Consider the following 19,305-nt stretch of genomic DNA (forward strand, 5'->3'; position numbering starts at 1 on the left):
CTGAACAAACCAACCTAAGATAAACCTGAACTTTCTATGCGTGTGGTGGAAAAGATGACATTTCTTAGAAATCAGAATTCAGCACTCACTGTTGGTGACCTGACTTAGACCTAACTCTCCACCACAACTCTTATTTTGACACGCTTAGGACCTTTATCTCTTGCTCGGCACAAGGTGAACTGCGTTATGTAAACTTCACAGGAACACACCTTATTCCCACCTGGCCTATAACCTCCCAAAGGGCAACTCTGCACTAAAGGTGTTTTGTCCTGACAGTATCTAGAACAAATGGGGAACCTAGTAGTCTAATCACTCCGTAAATATCTGCTGACTGAATTACTGAATGAGAAGTAATTCAAGGAAATAAAGGAACAAAGAACATGAGGTAAGCTGCGAGGCAAAAGGTATCCGCCTGAGATGTGAATTATCATGTGCTCTTTTCCCCAGATTCTGTGGTACTCAAAAGAGCATAAAACAAAATGACAGTCATCTAAGATGAAAGGGCACTGTTTCTCTGTACCTTTAATCAAAGCACCTGGATCATATGTGGTATTTAACCAGTAAATTAAAGAATGCAAGCTTCTTGGTGGCCAAGTTTGTATCTTTGTTTCTTTTATAAGGACTGAGTGGAAATTGAATATAAACAAGAAAAACACCTTGAAAATAAAATTCTATTGGCCTTCCCAATCAGTCTGAAGTTGAAAAGATATCCATGGACAAAATTCCCGGATTATTAAAACCAAACTGTCAGTACCCAACCAAAACTCAAACTCAACTCTCTTTCCTCTTCTCCTTTACATACACCTGGGATAATTCTACTGACCTACTTTACAGAACTATCACGAGGATTAATCAGCTTAAAAATGATAAGCACATGGACAGGAAGAGAGCTTGCAGTATCTATAGTTAACCACTTTTACAAATAGCAAATGAACAGAGCCTCTTGTATCACGGCGCAAACCACTGTGCTAATTACTTAAAAGTACACTGCAAATTTTTAAAGCACAAATAACATCTCACATTGAAGAATATGCTCATAAATAAGTATATATTTTATAAGACATTCAAATGTCTTTAAGGAAAGCAGGCTGAGTACTACAGACAGAAAAAAGTTAACTGTTGTTCAACCACACCAGAAAAACAAAATTATTAAATGACATTTGCCCCTGATCCCTAGGCCTCTGGACCAGAAAGCTGTCCCCTCAGCCGTCAAAGCCGTCAACACCTCCACGGGGTTTGATGACTACCATTCTCATCATCAGAGCGAGGATGAATTTATGTAAGCCCTCCCCCACCCGCAATTCCTACTGCGGAAGAGATGGGCCCCTCACAAGCGCAGTGTTGAGATCTGAATATCTGCTATGGTACCTTCTGCCTTTTATATCAGAGTTATGCCCATGGAAGCACGCATTGCAATGTTAGGAAGTCATTACCGGGTTTCTTCTGTTTCCTTTCAGCTCAGTGAGTTTGCTTGTCGGCAAAAACTGATTAACGTAACAGAGTTATGGCGTCCTTCAGATGCCCTAGAGCAACCTGATAAGCTGCTTGAAAGTGTTACTTCTCCCAGCGTTACCAGCAACCACAGCTCTGGGGACTGAGGCTCCTGAGACGTTCTGCTTTATAAACCTCATTTATCAAAGAGCAGGAGAGCTGTTACATACGGTGATGGGCATTACGGAAATGCTTAGACTGGATACAAAATGTGAATGTGAATTGGATTAAATTACCTACAAGAAAGAGAGAAACTAACTCAGGAGGAGGCAAAAGGAACCAATCACAGGTGTGAATCGAACAGAGCTGCGCAGAAATGTTCGTCTGTTTATAAACGTTACTCTCGGGGGTTGCCGTGGAAAGGTCTCCTGGGATGTCTCGGCAGAATTTTTATTTGCTTATTTATTTTGGCTGAGTTGGGATTCTCAACCACTGTGCCACCAGGGAAGTCCCCAGAATTTTTAAAATTTAACACAGGCTAAACTAAATAATTGCATCTACCACAGTTCCTGCCTCCTCAAGACAGGAAGAAAGGTTAGAGGTTTACATAAATTCAGACCCTCCTGATAACATAAGGATTAGCTTAAGCTGAAATCCCAATATGGGAAATCAGAGTATGGATGGGAAAAGGAGAAGGGTCCCTTCACAAGAAGAGTTGTGTTGACAATGTGGCTGGGCGGGAATAAGAGAAGCACGATAAACTGAGGTTAAGTTGTTTGAATTTTTTTCTATGGGCCACTAGTTCCTATTTTAATTTCATAAAATATTTCAAGACTTGCTTCATGTTCAGTTATAGATTAATCAGTTATTTAAAAAATATTTAGGAAAAAACCCATGTTTTGTTTGCTTGCTTTATTTAAAAAAAACCAAGAGGCACACACGTCTTCCTGTAATGCAGCTCTTGAAACTGTATGTTTTAGGAAATTATGAGATGACTTCATGGGCAAAAACATGAGGAAATCAGTTAATCCTCCTCCATTGTCCTAAGCACTGAAGCTATCCCTGATTTGGGGGAGGAGATAAGGTTGATATCACAATGTGAGGGAGAGAATGAGGGAGAAAAATGGGAGAGGAGTATGCATGACAGTAATAACCCAACACCTATTTAAAAAGCTGGACATGGAGTTTAGACGGGGCTTTGATATTCTGCCGATAAAAAATGCTTCTAGGGGGCTTCCCTGGTGATGCAGTGGTTAAGAATCCGCCTGCCAATGCAGGGGACACGGGTTCGAGCCCTGGTCCAGGAAGATCCCACGTGCTGCGGAGCAACTAAGCCCGTGCACCACAACTACTGAGCCTGCACTCTACAGCCCGCGAGCCACAACTACTGAGCCCACGTGCCACAACTGCTGAAGCCCGCGCACCTAGAGCCCGTGCTCCGCAACAAGAGAAGCCACCGCGATGAGAAGCCTGCGCACCGCAACGAAGAGTAGCCCCGGCTCGCCACAACTAGAGAAAGCCCGCACGCAGCAACGAAGACCCAATGCAGCCAAAAATAATAAATAAATAAAATTTAAAAATGCTTCTAAGGGTCAGAGACCTCTCCACGTTTGGCCAAAGCACAAAGGAATGAGTCACGGACACACCTAAGCTAGAACCAGCGGCTGCTGGCACACCGGGGAACATCTGGGCCTGCGTAACCAGGAGTTTCAGTGCCCGAGGTGTCCTGGAAACATGCTCCCATGCCACACAGAGACACACGCGACGTTGGTCACACAAGGGCAGTGCTGAGAAGGAGAGAAATCCGCGTACAAGGAAAGCACAGTAGTCTCAGAAGCAGCAAACGCAGTGGGAAACTATTAGACGTGCTCACGGAGGGAAAACAGAAATCCTTTAAGATCGTCGCCGAGGGCTTTATACCACCGCTCCGTGGCACCTACAGAATTCCCCCCAAAATGAACTCACGTACTGTGCAACTTTGCCAGCTAGAGACCGAGTGTAGAAAGGGACACTTCACCATCGGCAGGACAGACTCAAGGCACACATTCAAAACGAAGAGCTCTGTCCTTGCGCATCCCCTACGTGACCACCTTCTCCCACCTTTCCTTCCCCCCCTCACTCTTTTTAATCCTTCCTACTGCTAAATCTTTTGGTCTGGGCAATGATGTTGTCTTGCAATGGCAGACCTGCCCACTGCCCCCGGAAGCATGCTCTCTGGGGTGGTGGCCTTCTCTCAAGCTCGCTCCCCCAAGACCACAGGGGTTACTCGGGGGTGGCATTCCTGTGGGGCCAGCCGTTACAGGCTGCCCGAAACAAGGTCCCTCTGTCACTGACGTCCCCTCCGTGCCTAGCAGCTCCCCAGGTCACAGCTCTCAATAAACACACATAGAAAACAAGCTCACTCTCTTCTTCCCACTCATTAAAACTAAACCCACCTGGCACCCAGATTTAGAACGCACCTACCAATGAGAAATTTAAGACAGGGAGGCTCCCTCCCGCAGAATCTTCCCTTCAATGAGGCACTATTCCGCAGCTGCTACGCCGTTTGTAATTAACAGGCAAGCTTAACCAGCGACAGAAATTTCTGGACTCCGCTGCAATTTACACTAGAGCCTGGCTCATTCCAAATTTCAATTGCAAGCGCCGGCTGGGCTGCGTGGTCGAGCCCGAGAGCCTTCTTGGAACATCGCTGGCTGGAGTCGCTCGCCATCACTCGGCCCTGCCTCCCGGGACAGAGCACTGTGGGCAGATGCGGGCTGACCGCCCACCCGGCGCCAGGCGCTCTGGCAGGAGGGTCGGCTGGGAGGATGGCAGATGGCACTCAGGCGTATTCACCACGCTGCCATCTGCACATCTCTGCTGTCGCTGGCCTGCAAGGGCTTCGGCTTCCTTTTTCACCGGCCATCCCAGGTCCCATCCTCTGGCCCCAGGTCTCAGGACCAAGGTGAGCCCTGAGGCACCTCTGGGCGGCTGGCCCTACCCGGAGGCGGCCTGACAGACGGCAGGGTCACGGAGAAAACAGACAGGAGGGTGGGAGGACGGCGGCCTTCACAGACTACAGGTAGCCTTGGGGAGACCTCTTTACCATCTGAATCTCCTTCTTCAAGAACTACAGAACAGCAGGGAGTCACCTTTTCCAGGAAAGGAGCTGAGGTTTGGAAATACAGAGGCAGAGGGGAGGTAACGCCTCCTCCACCAGGTGTGTCTGGCTCCAGAGTCCCCCCCGCCGTGGTGTCTCAGCAGGCGTTACCACAAAGATCTCCTGGTCCCCAAAACATATCCTTCAAAGGCTGGCCAGGGTGGGTACAAGTCCTCCAGGATCACCGGTGTAAAGCGGGCCTTACGGGTCTCTTAAAGTGGGCCTTGAATGTAGACATTCCCCCCAGACAGGAGCACGCCTCGGGCTGGGACCTGCCATCAACCCCCCTGCAGGCCTCAGCTGTGCGATACTGCTCTCGGCTGGGGAACAGGGCGTGCGTAGGCGCGCCACGCAAGACACAAGTGAGGTTTTACAGGAGGCGAAAAAAGACCTCGGTTTTTTCCAATATGAGAAGTATTTTTTAAAGTCAAAAACCTTCTTGCCACTTCCGTAACAGCTATATATTTTAATTTTGTATTATATTCATTGGTTAAACACATAACGAATAGGATTTACTAACTCAATTAATGACCTGGTGGCACTGTGAACTGCATTTTTATTTCAGTGAACAACGGGATCTACTTACATTTGAAAACACGTAGTATGAGGTGCGTTGTACACAGAAAGGTGTACATACACGTGTGGCCCGTGCTACAGGCCCCTTCCTAGAACTCCGCAGAGTCCAGGGCCCACAGCTTAGGAGCCCCTGGCTAGAACACTGGGCACTGCTCCAGGTGGGCAGGCCTGGGGCGGCGGCTTCTCAAGGAGGCTCTCATGAGGGAACCAGGAGGCAAAGAATGGGCCAGGAGCCCACAAATCGTGCTTCACAGACTTCACAATTTAGCCTCAAGACCAGCCCTGCAGCCCTTTATCCAAGGGTCAACATAAAAATGAATGATTACAAGTTAATACTGATACATGCTATGGGAGAGAATAACTATGAGAAAAGAGGGAGGCAGGCACAGGGGGGGGAAAAAAAAAGCTCACCCTAATGCCAAACTGACTTTCCTAAAAGAACACAAAAGAATAAAATTCTCTAGACAAAACCCAGCAAGGCTGTTTTTCCATGAAGCTTTGGCCTCTTGATGTGATTTGGACTGAACAAGAGAGACAGCAAGTGACAAAGAAAACGGCACATGCTAGCGTGAAAAATACTACACAGTCACAATTTCTCACCAAAAGGAGAGCCTCCCTGAAAGGTCAACACTTGGTGAGGAAACCTTCGGCCAGCCTCGCCCGTCATCGAGGCTGCCTAGGTGCACTCACCTGGCTTGTTTCCTTCCCTCTCGTGGCCCAGCTGCCCCTTGGTGTTCAAACCGCACGTATAAACTTCCCCATCCTCCAGCAGGAACACGGAGTGGCTTCCTCCACAGGCCACTTCCTTGACGCTTCTGTCGGATACAAATCCACACACCTGTGGCTCGGCCACAATCCCTTGCAGGTTAGTGCTCATCCCAGGTTGGCCCAGAGACCAATATCCCCAACATAACATCGTTCTTGTCCTTCAGGGAGTCATGTAGCCTAGAAGAGAGCTTTGTAAGAAAAAAAAAAAAGGTGCGGGGGAATCAGAAAAAAAAAAATCACTTTAAGGAATAAATGTTATCAATTTTAAAGCAGCCCCCCCTTAATATTCTTCAGATACTTTGCATCTCAAAATAAAACATATTAATATTGCTGAAGGTAGTCATAATAATAATGCTATTTTTTTGTTTCAGTAAGAGTTCTAAAAAATGTCTAAAGAGGGCTTCCCTGGTGGTGCAGTGGTTGAGAGTCCGCCTGCCGATGCAGGGGACACGGGTTCGTGCCCCGGTCCGGGAAGATCCCACATGCCGTGGAGCGGCTGGGCCCGTGAGCCATGGCCACTGAGCCTGCGCGTCCGGAGCCTGTGCTCCGCAACGGGAGAGGCCGCGACAGTGAGAGACCCATGTACCGCAAAAAAAAAAAAAAAAAGTCTAAATAAATTTTGTGTAAAGGAACAGTGAACACAGACAGAATGTGGCTTTCAGATCACTGATGAAGAACTGAGTACAGGAGCCTTGCTGAAACAATGTCTGCAAACCATGATGTCAATACCTGTTTTGAAACTACCCTCATGACTTCAGCTTGTCCTCTCTTGTTGTACCTTTCCTTTGAGTTTTCTGGTTTTGGGTTTTTTTAAACTAACTAATTTTGAACTAACTAACTCCTTTAGGTAGCCAATTGTTAACTTGCACTACTCAAAACAAAAATTAGAAACAGGAAAAAAAATGCTATCTTCTCTGCCATTCCCTCTTACACATCCTTCAGGATCTGGGTCAAGCTTCAATTCCTACCTGAGAGCCTCTGGGGACCATGCCAGCCCCAGTCAGCCTGCATCTCTCTGACACATCTACTACACGGCCTTGACTGGAAACTTTCTCTGTCTCTTATAACTTAACTCCTCAGCCAAATTCTAATGGCCTCAGGCAGAGACCACAGCACGACACATACCTCTCTGATTTAGCAGGTGCTCAGTCAACCTCTGGCTGACTGATGACAGCTGACTACCCCAAAGTTTCACTACCATTTAAAAATTCATGCTTCCTTTTCGTACAAACAACAACTAAAACTAGAACTACCATATGACCCAGCAATCCCACTACTGGGCATATACCCTGAGAAAATGATAATTTGAACAGATACATGCACCACAATGTTCATTGCAGCACTATTTACAATAGCCAGGACGTGGAAGCAACCTAAGTGTCCATCGACAGATGAATGCATAAAGAAGATGTGGCACATATATGCAATGGAATACTACTCAGCTGTAAAAAGGAACAAAACTGAGTTATTTGTAATGAGGTGGATGGACCTAGAATCTGTCATACAGAGTGAAGTCAGAAAGAGAACAACAAATAGCATATGTTAATGCACACATATGGAATTTTAAAAAGCAGTACTGATGAACCTAATGGTGGGGCAGGAATAAAAACACAGATGTAGAGACCGGACTTGAGGGCACAGGGTGGGAAGGGTAAGCTGCAATGAAGTGGGAGAGTGGCATGGACATATACACACTACCAAATGTAAAATAGATAGCTAGTGGGACGCAGCTATCTATTTTACATTACATTACATTACATCCGCTCAGTGCTTTGTGACCACCTAGAGGGGTGGGATAGGGAGGGTGGGAGGGAGACGGAAGAGGGAGGGGATATGGGGATATATGTATATGTATAGCTGATTCACTTTGTTGTACAGCAGAAACTGACACAACATTGTAAAGCATTTATACTCCAATAAAGAACATGAAAAAAAATGTTATTCTGAGTTAAATGCAATCATGGGAAGGAAGGGAGGAGAGATAAGATGCAAACTAGGGATGGGGGCGGGGGGGCGGGGAACAACAGACATTTAAAAAGAGCAGCAAGATCACAGTCTAGTCATAATTTAATTTCCCCAATTTGCTCAGCTGCTGTATTTGTACTAATTACTTTCTTCATTTTTAATGTTTCAAGAGTTTGTCTTATCTCTCCTACCAATAATTACATAAACACCATAGTGCTTACTATACCGCAGTCACTGTACTAATAAGCGTTTTGTATCACTGTCTCATTTCATCCTAACAACTCTGTACCCTAAGCACTATTGTTAGCCTCATTTTCAGATAAAGCAAGGCTCAGAGAGATTAAGAAGCATGCTCAAGGTCACAGAGCTGGAAGGCACACAACCAGGCTACGAGTCTAGGCCTGAAGCCAATGTGCACGCTCTTATCCACTGGGCTACACGGCCACCCAAGCAGATCTACACATCACCTACTAGAGCAAGAGCACACACCGAAGAAACGTATGGAGTGATGTAGTCAGTATACAACACAAGAGGTCTTAGAAACTTGGAAATAAAGGTGCCCTCAGAGAGTGAAAGTAGTCAGAATTAAGAGATAAAGGATGAGATTAGGCAGCTGAGGCATTAAGCCATCCTCTTAACCAGACAAATACAATGTGTCTAAAAATATGGCATTAAGAGCTGGACTTCCCTGGTGGCACAGTGGTTAAGAATCCGTCTGCCAATGCAGGGGACACGGGTTCGAGCCCTGGTCCAGGAAGATCCCACATGCTGCGGAGCAACTAAGCCCATGCGCCACAACTACTGAGCCTGCGCTCTAGAGCCCACGAGCCACAACTACTGAGCCTGTGCTCTAGAGCACACGAGCCACAACTACTGAAGCCAATGCGCCTAGAACCCGTGCTCCACAACAAGAGAAGCCACTGCAATGAGGAGCCCTTGCACTGCAACGAAGAGTAGCCCCCGCTCGCCGCAACTAGAGAAAGCCCGTGCGCAGCAACGAAGACCCAATGCAGCCAAAAATAAATAATTTATTTAAAAAAAAAAAAGGCCTTTGGGACACAGTCGAAGCCTCACTTTAGATAGGACAAAGTATTTCTTTTAAAAAAAATAAAAGAAGCTCTGATTGTATGTTTACATACGCAAAGGTCTATAAACAATGCTGACACCAGCTTTATTCGTACTAAACAAAAATGGCAAAAAAAAAAAAAAAAAAAAAAATGGCAGGGGCTTCCCTGGTGGCGCAGTGGTTGGGGGTCCGCCTGCCGATGCAGGGGACGCGGGTTCGTGCCCCGGTCCGGGAAGATCCCACATACCGCGGAGCGGCTGGGCCCGTGAGCCATGGCTGCTGAGCCTGCGCGTCCGGAGCCTGTGCTCCGCAACGGGAGGGGCCGGCCACAACAGTGAGAGACCCGCGTACCGCAAAAAAAAACAAAAACAAAAACAAAAACAAAAAATTTGGGCAACAACCCAAATGTCCATCAACATGGACACTACTCATCAATAGAATACAATGGAACACTATTCATCAATTAAAAAGGGCCACAACTGAAATGCACTTAATGTAAGAGAAAGCTGCAACCCAATGTGGTACGACCTTTCTGAAGAATGAAGGTTAGTTTAAAATAATTCCTCAAAGGTGTTAGGGACTGCACTTTTGTCTAATCTCTCTCCTCAAGTCCCTCTTTATCTGGTAACAAACCCTACGCCCTCTTGCACAAAGGTGAGCGTGACCCTGGCCAAGCCAGTCAGAGAAGGCCACCCCTAAGCCACTGGGATTGGTGCAGGGAGAGGTTCACACTCCCAACTGGGCCAGAGTCCTCCCCCATTAAGTCCCATGGAGCTCTGACGGAAGACTGCCTCTTGCCTCTGAAGGTAACTGTAGCTGCTGGAAGCTCCCTTCCCTGTCACACAGAGGATACCTGTAAGACATTGGGAAGCTACCAGCCAGAAAGGTTCAAAGACAGGAGACAGAGAGAGTCCCACTGATGCTGACTGAGCCTTGGATCTCCTCTTGCCTAGGGCCAGCATCCTGACCTTCACTCTTCCTGAGTACCATTGTGTTTCATTGCTCATGGATTCCATACTTGTGAATTGCCTACTCACCGATATTTATTTGTAACCTCAAAGTCAATACTCGGAGCCTTTTTGCAGTCATTCCCAGACATGCGCAGAGAGGTGAAAACTTTGAGCCACTCTCTGTGCACGTTCCCAGCTGAAGTCAAACGGATGATGCTCTACCATCTTGTCTCAACTCTCACACTGTAAGCAACTGATCTTTTTGACTCTGCTTGGTGCCACAGTTCTCATACTTTTATATTGTTCTGCTGGTGATTTTGCTGTTTAAAATGCCCCCCAAGCACAAAGAAAGTACCTGTGATAGATGAGCTGCGTTCATGCGTGAGTTCCAGTGCGGTTGGCTGTGAGTTCAATGCTAATGCAAAAAAGAGGAAATTCACGGATCAGTACGTGTGGCCGCTCTGGAAAGTGCTAAAGTAACATCTGTAGTGCATAATGAAGCTACAGAAGAGATAGAAAAGCCACTGAATATCCGGAGATTCATGAAATGATGCCTGATTGTAGCGTGTAGTAGACAGCACTGTTGTGAGGCTGAAAGCCAAAGAAATTTACTGTCACGTTACCCAGGGTCAGGAAAATGTTAAAAAAAAAACTCTTCCTGACTAGTGTTTTATTATAAAGAAATACTGTATAGAGTTAATCATTTGTAAGAAATAGGCATCAAATAAGGTGTCTAAAAAGAAACACACTTTTTTCTAGATTTTTTTTCCTTTGGCTGTACCACAAGGCTCGTAGGATCTTAGTTCCCTGACCACGGATCGAACCCGGGCAGTGAAAGCACAGAGTCCTAACCACTGGACCACCAGAAGATTCCCCCCAGAAACACACTTAAACATATATGAAACAAGGTTACGTATTCATCTGTTGACCAGAGGCTCTTAGCAGGAACCTAACTAACCCTGTGTTTCCCCAGGAGCAATGGCTCAGTCTTTATTAATGTGGTGTTCTCAGCAACTTCACAGAACTTAACTACCACAAAAAATGAGAATCACCTCTATGCAGTCTAAGAAGTCCCTTCTTTGTCTGCTTAAGAAGGAATGTCTGAATTGGATTTGTCACTCGAAATTTAAAAAAAACTCCTACCTGATAATATTAACATTACACTATTAATAACAACAGCAGGTAAGACTTCATTTGAGCTTATACTGAGTGCACTTTTCTATGTGGTTCACAGACATTAAATCGTTTAATTTTCTACGAGGTAGGTACTGCTCTTATCAACTCAAATTTGTAGATGAAGAAAGTGAAGACAAAAAAAAAAGAGAATGAAGAAAAAGAAAGTGAGACAGAAAGTGTTGAAGTGACTTGACTGAATCACACAACGACGTAGTGGCAGAGCTAGGATTTAAGCCCAGAGAATGTGCTCTTGACTAGTGTGCTACACAGTAAGGAGTCTAGGAAATGGACAGCCAGTCAGAACTTCCCAATACCTCCAGCTCTGTCCAGAGAGAAAGGGTACCATAACCAGTCAAGCTGACTATCTGATCTGCTAAGTAATTATTGCCCAATAATGGAGATGGGGAGATCAGACTCCATGACATTCATCATTACGTTTACCCAGCCAGTTGCACTGCTTAGATTCCATGATTAACACGCAATCTTAAATAACTTGGTTTCCAAGGCAGATACTACTATGGGGAAAGAATACTGTGCCCAGCTGTCCAAAGCATCCCAGCCTTCTTGGCATTTCTACTTCTCATTGTTAATTTGGCATCCTGGATCTATCAGTTTCTTATAAGTCTGTTTAACATGATTCAGGCCTTGAGCGTCAGCTGAACTCTGATGCTCTGGCCAACTGCAAGCCTGGGTAAGCAGCCTGAGGTACGGCCTCATCCCCGACTGACCAGTAGAAACCATTTATGAAGAGATAAACAGGGCTATTGTTAAAATCCTGCCCACATGAATTACAGTCATGCAATCTTCAAGTAGTCAAATGAAAACTACTTATTCAAAAGACGCAGACATAGAGAACGGACTTGAGAACACGGGGAGGGAGAAGGGTAAGCTGGGACGAAGTAAGAGAGTGGCATGGACTTATATGCACTACCAAACGTAAAATAGATAGCTGGTGGGAAGCAGCCACATAGCATAGGGAGATCACCTATGTGACCACCTAGAGGGGTGGGATAGGGAGGGTGGGAGGGAGGGAGACGCAAGAGGGAAGAGATATGGGAACATATGTATATGTATAACTGATTCACTTTGTTATAAAGCAGAAACTAACATACCATTGTAAAGCAATTATACTCCAATAAAGGTGTTAAAGAAAAAAACAAAACTATTTATTCAGAGGTCACTAAATAGCAACCACAGAGAAGATGTATTCCTATCAAAGAATTATTAACCCTAATTGGAGATATGGTCTAGCTCATCACGGCGCCCTGCCAAAAGTAGAGAAGGAGGCACCCAAAGTGTCTAGCTTTCAGGAGAGAAGTTCAGTGCGTTGAAGAGAAGTCAGATATTAATTCAGCTTTCCCTTCAAGCACACTCTGGTGGAACCCCCAAACCTAGGAGCTGTTGGCGTCCGTGAATTTTAAGGTCTGTCTTTGGCAATGTTCTTCATCACTGGGCATTTGGATCTCCTGGGTCCTCTCACCCACTTTTCCTCACTCACCATCTCTCCCTTGCTTCTAGAGGAGTAGAATCTTCCACTTCCCTTCAAAACACACAATGATAAAAGGTGCTACAGAAGAATACAGGACGACACACCGGCTCAGCACCCGCACCCGCCACCTTGGCTGTCCTGGGCCACTTCAGTCCGGCCCCTCCATTTCCTGCCTCTTATCTCCCCATCGCAAAACAAAAAGAAGAAAGACGGACCTTCCGTTCCTTCCCTCCATGTCACATCTCGTACTTTTCCCAGCCCTTCTCCTCATCTATTTTTGGTAAAAGACTCAGGATAATGTCAGCAGGGCTTAAGGGTCAAAAGGACCAAAGTTCAAGCCCCAGAGTGACCACGTGCTAGCTGTGAAACCTTGGGGAAGATATTTAAACACTCTAAGCCTGGTTCCTGTCCCTAAAGTGGCAAGAAGAGCAACGGGGCTGTTGTGAGGACCAGTGACAGGATGTGAGTAACGAGCGCTTAGCACGGGGGCCCGGCACTCAGTGCAGGTGGCCGGTCGCTGTCCACAGCTGCAGCACCTGCTCTAGGTGCAGGACTCTGCTCTGGGTCCTCAGCACGCAGGGAAGCTCCCCAGCGGGCTGGGGTGTGACTCCCTCCTTCCTGTGCTTAGCGTCTGCTGTTCCACCAGATCTGCGCTAGGCTAGGGCAAGGCGGCGCTACCCTGGCTGGCATAACTCACACGTAGGAAAGTCGAGGTTGCAAGGACAAAGTGTTTGGTATGTATTTTCTTTTCAATTCTGGGGAGGCCAAGCGGGGGGGGGGGGGGGGGGGTAGATAAATCTCCTTTGATCAGTCCTAGAGAGCTGAATGCTAAAAGACGAGCTGCAATTCCTAAACTTTGTCTTACTAATCAGACTGTGCAAACATCAGCCTAACAACTGACTCTTATTTCTCTGAAAGTCACTAAAACCTAACTAACACTCGGGCAGGACTTCCAATCTCATTTACGATAGGGATAAGCTTTGTTTCACATAAGCTCAGAAGCCTTTACCTACATGGTGTGCGGGGAAGGGAGGGTCTTTTCCAACAGCAGGGAAAGAGAATGTCCCAGGCTTCAGTGCTGGGCAGGCACTCCCCAAATCCAAGCTTTGAATAAATCCGGAGCCAAAACTCCAATGCAGAATTAACGCCAGTAACAAAGAAGATGTATTCTCATGACATACTTTATTGCCCGAAGTTTACTACCACAGGCGGAAACGGCACACAAGGCAGAGAGAAGTTTTCAACAGTGTGAATCCACTCCTTGCTGGTCTCTCTTTCACTTCAGCTGGGCTTTGGTCCTCTGACCCTTTTAGCCAACACAGGAAACATTCCTACCCCTCCCCTGATGATCCCTGCACAGCTGGGGTCTTCTTTACTACCTGGTGTTGGGCTTTGTACAACTAGAAGAATGATCTTTCCATTGTCTGCATAAGCCTCCGTCTGCCTTCAGAAAAAGACACGTGACCAGACTGGCAAGAATTAAAAAGTCTGGCAGTGCCGAGTCAAGGATATAGAGCAACCAGGACTCTGACCCGCAGCTGGTGGGAGTGTAAGTTGGCAGAACCACTTTGGAAAACAAGTGGGCATTGGTTCTAGTGAAGATGAAGCTGTAAATACCCCACGGCACAGTAATTCCATTCCTAGGTACACGACCAGCACGGTCCAGCTTATCAAGTATCTACAGTGCTCCTTCGATCTGCTGAGCACTGGAGATACAGAGATGAGTAAAACCTGGAAACTGAAACTCTGTGATGGAAATGTTCCATGTCTGTACTGTCCAGTGTGGTGGTCACAAGCGACAGGTGTCTCCTGGGCACCTGAAAGGTGGTTAATGTGACTGAGGAACTGACATTTTAATTTCATTTCATTTTAATTATTTTAATATCAGTAGTCACACATAGCTAGTGGCTATCCTACTGTACAATGCAGCAAGAAACTCAGGAATATATGCCCCAAGGTACATGCACAAGAACATTCGTTTCAGGATTATCTGAAATATACAGAACAAAGACAACCCAAGTGTCCATCTGTAAGGAAACGGATGAGCTGCAACACATATGTAAAATAGAACACTGTACAGCAGTGGAAGAGCAATGACTTCCATCTACAAACATCAGTGCAGCTAAATCTGAATAATGGTGTTGAGGAGGGGAAAAACTCACAGAAGAATTCAGAATGCGATGCATCTTTACAAAGTCCAAACACAAGTAGAACAAGTATTTGGAGATAAAAACATTAGTGGTGCTAAAGCTATGAAAGAAAACCAAAAGAATGATCAATACAAAGACTGAGAGAGACCTGTGTATATGTGACAAGGAAGGGGACCTTCCGGAAGGAGCACAAAGGGAGCTTCAGTAGCGTGGCTCATGTTCCGCTTCTGTCCTTTTATTGTTGTTTGGAGAACATCTATTACACATACTGTTTTATGCTTTCAGATACTTCACAGTCTTTTAAAGAATGAAAAGTACTATTGAGGTAAGATCACTGCTTCTTGCATCTCACCCACCAATTCCCCATCCATAAGCAGACTGAGAGCTTCTCCATGTAGGGAACCAGGTTTTCCTCATCTGTGTATCTCCCGTCCCCAGCATAACAAAGGAGCGCCGCAGATGCTTCATAAGTGCCTAGAAAACTGAACCCGAATCTGAGAAAACCAGATCTCCCACCATCTAAAGTTGTTAACAGTTTTGTTTGCCCGGTTCCGTTAGATACACATTCCCTAAGCAGTAACAAAAAAACAACAATGCATTTCCTCCATTCTCAATGTGCTCTCCCCTCACCACATTTTAGCGGATCTGAAAGCAGAATGCCTTTTACGATCCAAGCTGTCATTAAATAATGGTGTTTCTCAATGCTAGCATCGAGGAACGGAAGCTCCATGAAGGAAGGACTGAGCCTCTTTGTTCATTTCTCTACCCCTAGAGACTAGTCTAGTGTCTGGCACAAGGGAGGGCTCAACAGATACTTGTTGAATGAAGAAGAAGTAATAGTTACTGTTACTGCAAGCCTACCGTGTGTCTGAATCTGTGCTAAAAACTCTACATAGATTATTTAATTTGCCCTTTACTGTAATCTCAAGACTTAGCAAGGTTAAGTCACTTGACCAAGAGCATGTAAATAAGTACTAGCTGTGGTGGAAACTTACTTAGTTTAAGTGGCAAAGGCAGGATTCAAATCTCATCTCCCAGACTCCAAAGTCCACGCTCTTAAACATGATGTTATACCACCACTTAAATAAAACAAAGCCAAGCTATACTCCTTCTCCAATTTTAAAAACAAATGTTAAAAGAAGAACGCTGCACATAGTAAGTGAGCTCACACTAGCTGCATCACTGGCGATGTTCGTGGGCAACTACAGCTACAACCAACCTGCGTAAGCCAGAGACAGGAGGGATGCGTGAGGCCACCTCAGCAGAGTTAGCCAGGCTTTCCTCCACATGCACCGGAACTTACAGTGAGTCTAGTTCACTTACTGGCTCACACACAGAAACACACGCCCCTGACACCAGCAAGTGCTGTTTCTAAATGTGGTAAATGTCTAAAGGGGGCAGCGTTATATCATCAAAGGGGTCATCTTATTAAAGAGACCTTAAAAATCCATTTGATCCAACCTCCAGGCAAGAGATTGACATTCCTAACCTCATTTTAATGGCAGCTGAAGTTAACTTTGGTCCTCTGAGAAGTAACTGGTTGCATCCAAGACCAGAAACTAGGTCTCCTACTTCCTGGGCTCACTTTGTTCTCTTCACTCTGTCACAGTGAAAGAAATCAGTAAGGATTTGTTAAGGCCCCTCTCTAGGCAGCTATACTAATCCGAGTCCTTTACGTAGATTATCCTGTTTAATCTTCTTATCTATTCTGTGAGTTAGATATTATTCCCAAGTACAAGATGAGGAACCTGAGGTTCAGAGAAATTAAGTAACTCACCACAGGTCACACACACTTGGCATCTGTACTTAAGCCAGAATGGTTCCACCTCACACTGCAGATCTGCAAGTTAAAGAAAAAACAATTAACATTAATACAGAATGCTACAAAGTGCTTTCATGTTATTGAAAACAAAATGAAAAGCAAACTTCTGAAAATAAGAATATCTTTAAATTATGCAAGCTTGAATATTCCCCCCAACATGGTATCTCAGGACTGGAGTTTAGTTAAACACCAATAAGATAACCACTGACCAACTATGAAGATGTCACCTCTAAACGTGAAGTTAGAGTCAACTGGACAGTCAGCTCAGTTGGTTAGAGCATGATGCTAAAAGTGAACTTAGAGACGCACCTTTAAAAATTCCTAGCGTTTGTAGTAGATGTAAAAATAAAGTTATTTTAAAACCTCCCGTTTGGGTTTAAAAAGATGCATTTTTGAAAAGTAACTCACTTTTTTCCTCCATTTTTCCATGTACCACACACATTATAGCTTATTTTGCTACAGCCGTTTTGATGTCTTTCTCGACTTTCCTTCCTTCTCATCACCGCATCCTCTTTCATGCAAAACAAGATGGGACTATCTGACAGGCACCTTAAGTCTCTCAAAAGAAAAGTACAGTACTGCATGATTCTAAGATACTAGCGTCATAATTTTATTTCTATATAATGTAAGAAGCTGCCTTTCAATTTGGGGACTATTACTTCTATTTCTGAGACTGCAGCAAAACTATCTTGTATCTCCAGTAGTGGTACAACTCTCATTATGTATTTTTTTAAAGTTTTAAATTATTATGCAAATCTTAAGAAATTTAAATCTGTTACTCGGAATGAAATGCTTTAACCAATGGCTCCAACCACACCATTTGGAACATTTTGGAATCTCTGTTTCTTTTTTCAAAAATAAAATCCCAACTACTAACTGGAAAAGTAAAACTGCCTGCTAACCAACTGTGTTTCTTTTTTTTCATGCCAAGGGAGGAGTTCTGCCAAAGAGATTTCAAGTCTTCCTCCTTGATTCCTGCATCCTTTCTCCAGAAGGTTCCTAGCCTCCACGCGGTCAACGATGTGTAATTCATCGGTTTTGCTTTAAAAGGGCGTTAAGTACACTACTCCTCTTTTCTGGTTTATAATGCCACCCCCTTACCCCCCAGGGTAAAGGAAAGTAGGAAAAGGGAGAGCTACACAGTAATCTGCTACTAAAACAAGACAGTATCTCTCTCCAGAGTCACTGCATTTAAAAAGGGTGTTAATCCTCATTTTATTTCACTTTTCTTTCTCCTCAGTCTGGAATTAAAAAAGCAGCTCACTCGATGTTATCAAATCATCAGATGAAATGTTCTAGAAATAGCCTCCTATTTGTGGAAAGAGTCAGGAGACACAAAAATGGAAGAGAGCGCTTGAACCGTCTTTCCTAAAGCATTCCGTGCGTAATGAATGCAAAAGCAAAATCCTGGAAGGCTTAGCTCTGAATTTTAGGTACTTCCAGACGGGGCTAATTAAAAAGCTAAAGTAAAACGGAATCACAAAACAACCAGAAACGCTGATACACCAAAAGCAAAGTTCAAATACACATATCCCGGAGCCCAGGGCGCATACCCCGAATCAGTGCACAGCTGCTTTAGGTGCGGTCTCTACAGCCCTCCCCGGCTCGTCTGTTTCAGGTTACACAGGCTAGTCTCGGTCGGCTGCCCGGTGCGCCCACTCCACACATTCGCAGATGACTCAAAGCGCCACCTGCCCCCGCACGCCCCAGTTCCTGACACCCCCGTGCCCGTCCGCGCACTTACGTGTCCACACACACACACACACGCACACACACGTGTCCGCACACACCCTCGCCCCGGCTCCGCCCAGGAGGCGGACTCCGGGCAGGCAAACCGAGCCCCGCCTCGGTCAGGTGGGTGGCGCTGTCACCGCGGCCGCCGAGCCCCCCGTGTCCCCAGCGCCAACTCCTCGCGGCCGCCGGGGTTCCCCCAAGCGCAGAGGCCTCGGCGGCTCCCACTGCGCGGGGCAGAGTCTGCGCCCCTCGCCGCAGCGGTGTCGCCGAAGCCCCGGAATTTAAATAGGGGCGGGCGGGGAGGAAGGGGAGGATCCTCTTTTTGACTTTCGGCGTCGCAGTTCCTCCCCGTCCGCAGGCAGCCGAGTCGGGGTGGGGGGCGCTCCAGTCTCTGGAGCGGCTTCCGGCCTCCCCGGGCGCTAGGGCTCTGTAGGTCACAGGGAGCGCCCCGAGGACGCCGGGGAGGCGCGCGCGAGACCCCCGCGCGCCCGCGCCCCGCAGGCACTGCAGGCGCCGCGCCCAGACCTCCGCGCGCGCCCTGCCCCGGGCTGTCGCGGGAGGCGCCCCGCAGCCGCAGCGGCAGCCGCCCCTCCGAGAGCCGCGCGCGGACCGCCGTGCCGCGGCGCGGCTCCGCGGTGCCCTCCTTCCTGGAACCCGGCCCCCGCGCCCCGCGCACCTCGGCGGCCGCTGAACCGCCGCGCGGGATTCCGACGGTGACGGCTCCACCGACCCGGCTCAGGGTTTCTCCAATTTCGGCGTCACAATAATAAGGAAGTTTCCCCGCAAGCCTGCGGGCGGCGGAATGTGCCGGGTGAAGGATGGCGCGTACGGCCAATGGGCGCCCTTCTGGGGCGGGCCCGCACCCCCGGCGGCCGCGGCGGAGCCCGAGGCGGGGCGGCGAGGTCCGCGGGCGGGAGGCGGGGAGAGGCCCAGGCCCGGGAGGGCGGAGGGGGGCGGGCCGAGCTGAGGGCACCGGCGGGCCTGGCGAGAGGACGGCGGGGCAGGTGTGTGTCTGCCAAGAGCCGACTGCAGGATGCAG

The 19,305-nt window shown here is 46.8% G+C and overlaps 1 protein-coding gene across 5 annotated transcripts in view; it reads right to left on the reverse strand.

The window, feature by feature from the left end:
* HERC3 (HECT and RLD domain containing E3 ubiquitin protein ligase 3) overlaps positions 1-19,024 on the reverse strand; it is a 138,922-nt gene extending 119,898 nt beyond the window's left edge. For 3 of the 5 annotated variants that reach the window (XR_014326163.1, XM_082838086.1, XM_082838084.1), the window contains exons 1-4: positions 18,943-19,024; positions 16,488-16,550; positions 10,251-10,310; positions 5,837-6,102 (exon numbers count right to left, since the gene is read on the reverse strand). Coding sequence is in view for 3 of the 5 variants with exons in the window: in XM_082838086.1 (XP_082694212.1) it covers positions 5,837-6,062 (226 nt within the window). In the remaining 2 variants the exon portion in view is untranslated. The remainder of the gene's footprint in view (positions 1-5,836; positions 6,103-10,250; positions 10,311-16,487; positions 16,551-18,942) is intronic. The other 2 variants (XM_082838085.1, XM_082838087.1) reach the window with 2 other exon arrangements.
* Positions 19,025-19,305: the final 281 nt, after the last annotated feature.

This window comes from Leucopleurus acutus (genome assembly GCF_964270905.1).
Source record: "Leucopleurus acutus genome assembly, chromosome: 4".
Taxonomy (NCBI): Eukaryota; Metazoa; Chordata; class Mammalia; order Artiodactyla; family Delphinidae; genus Leucopleurus; species Leucopleurus acutus.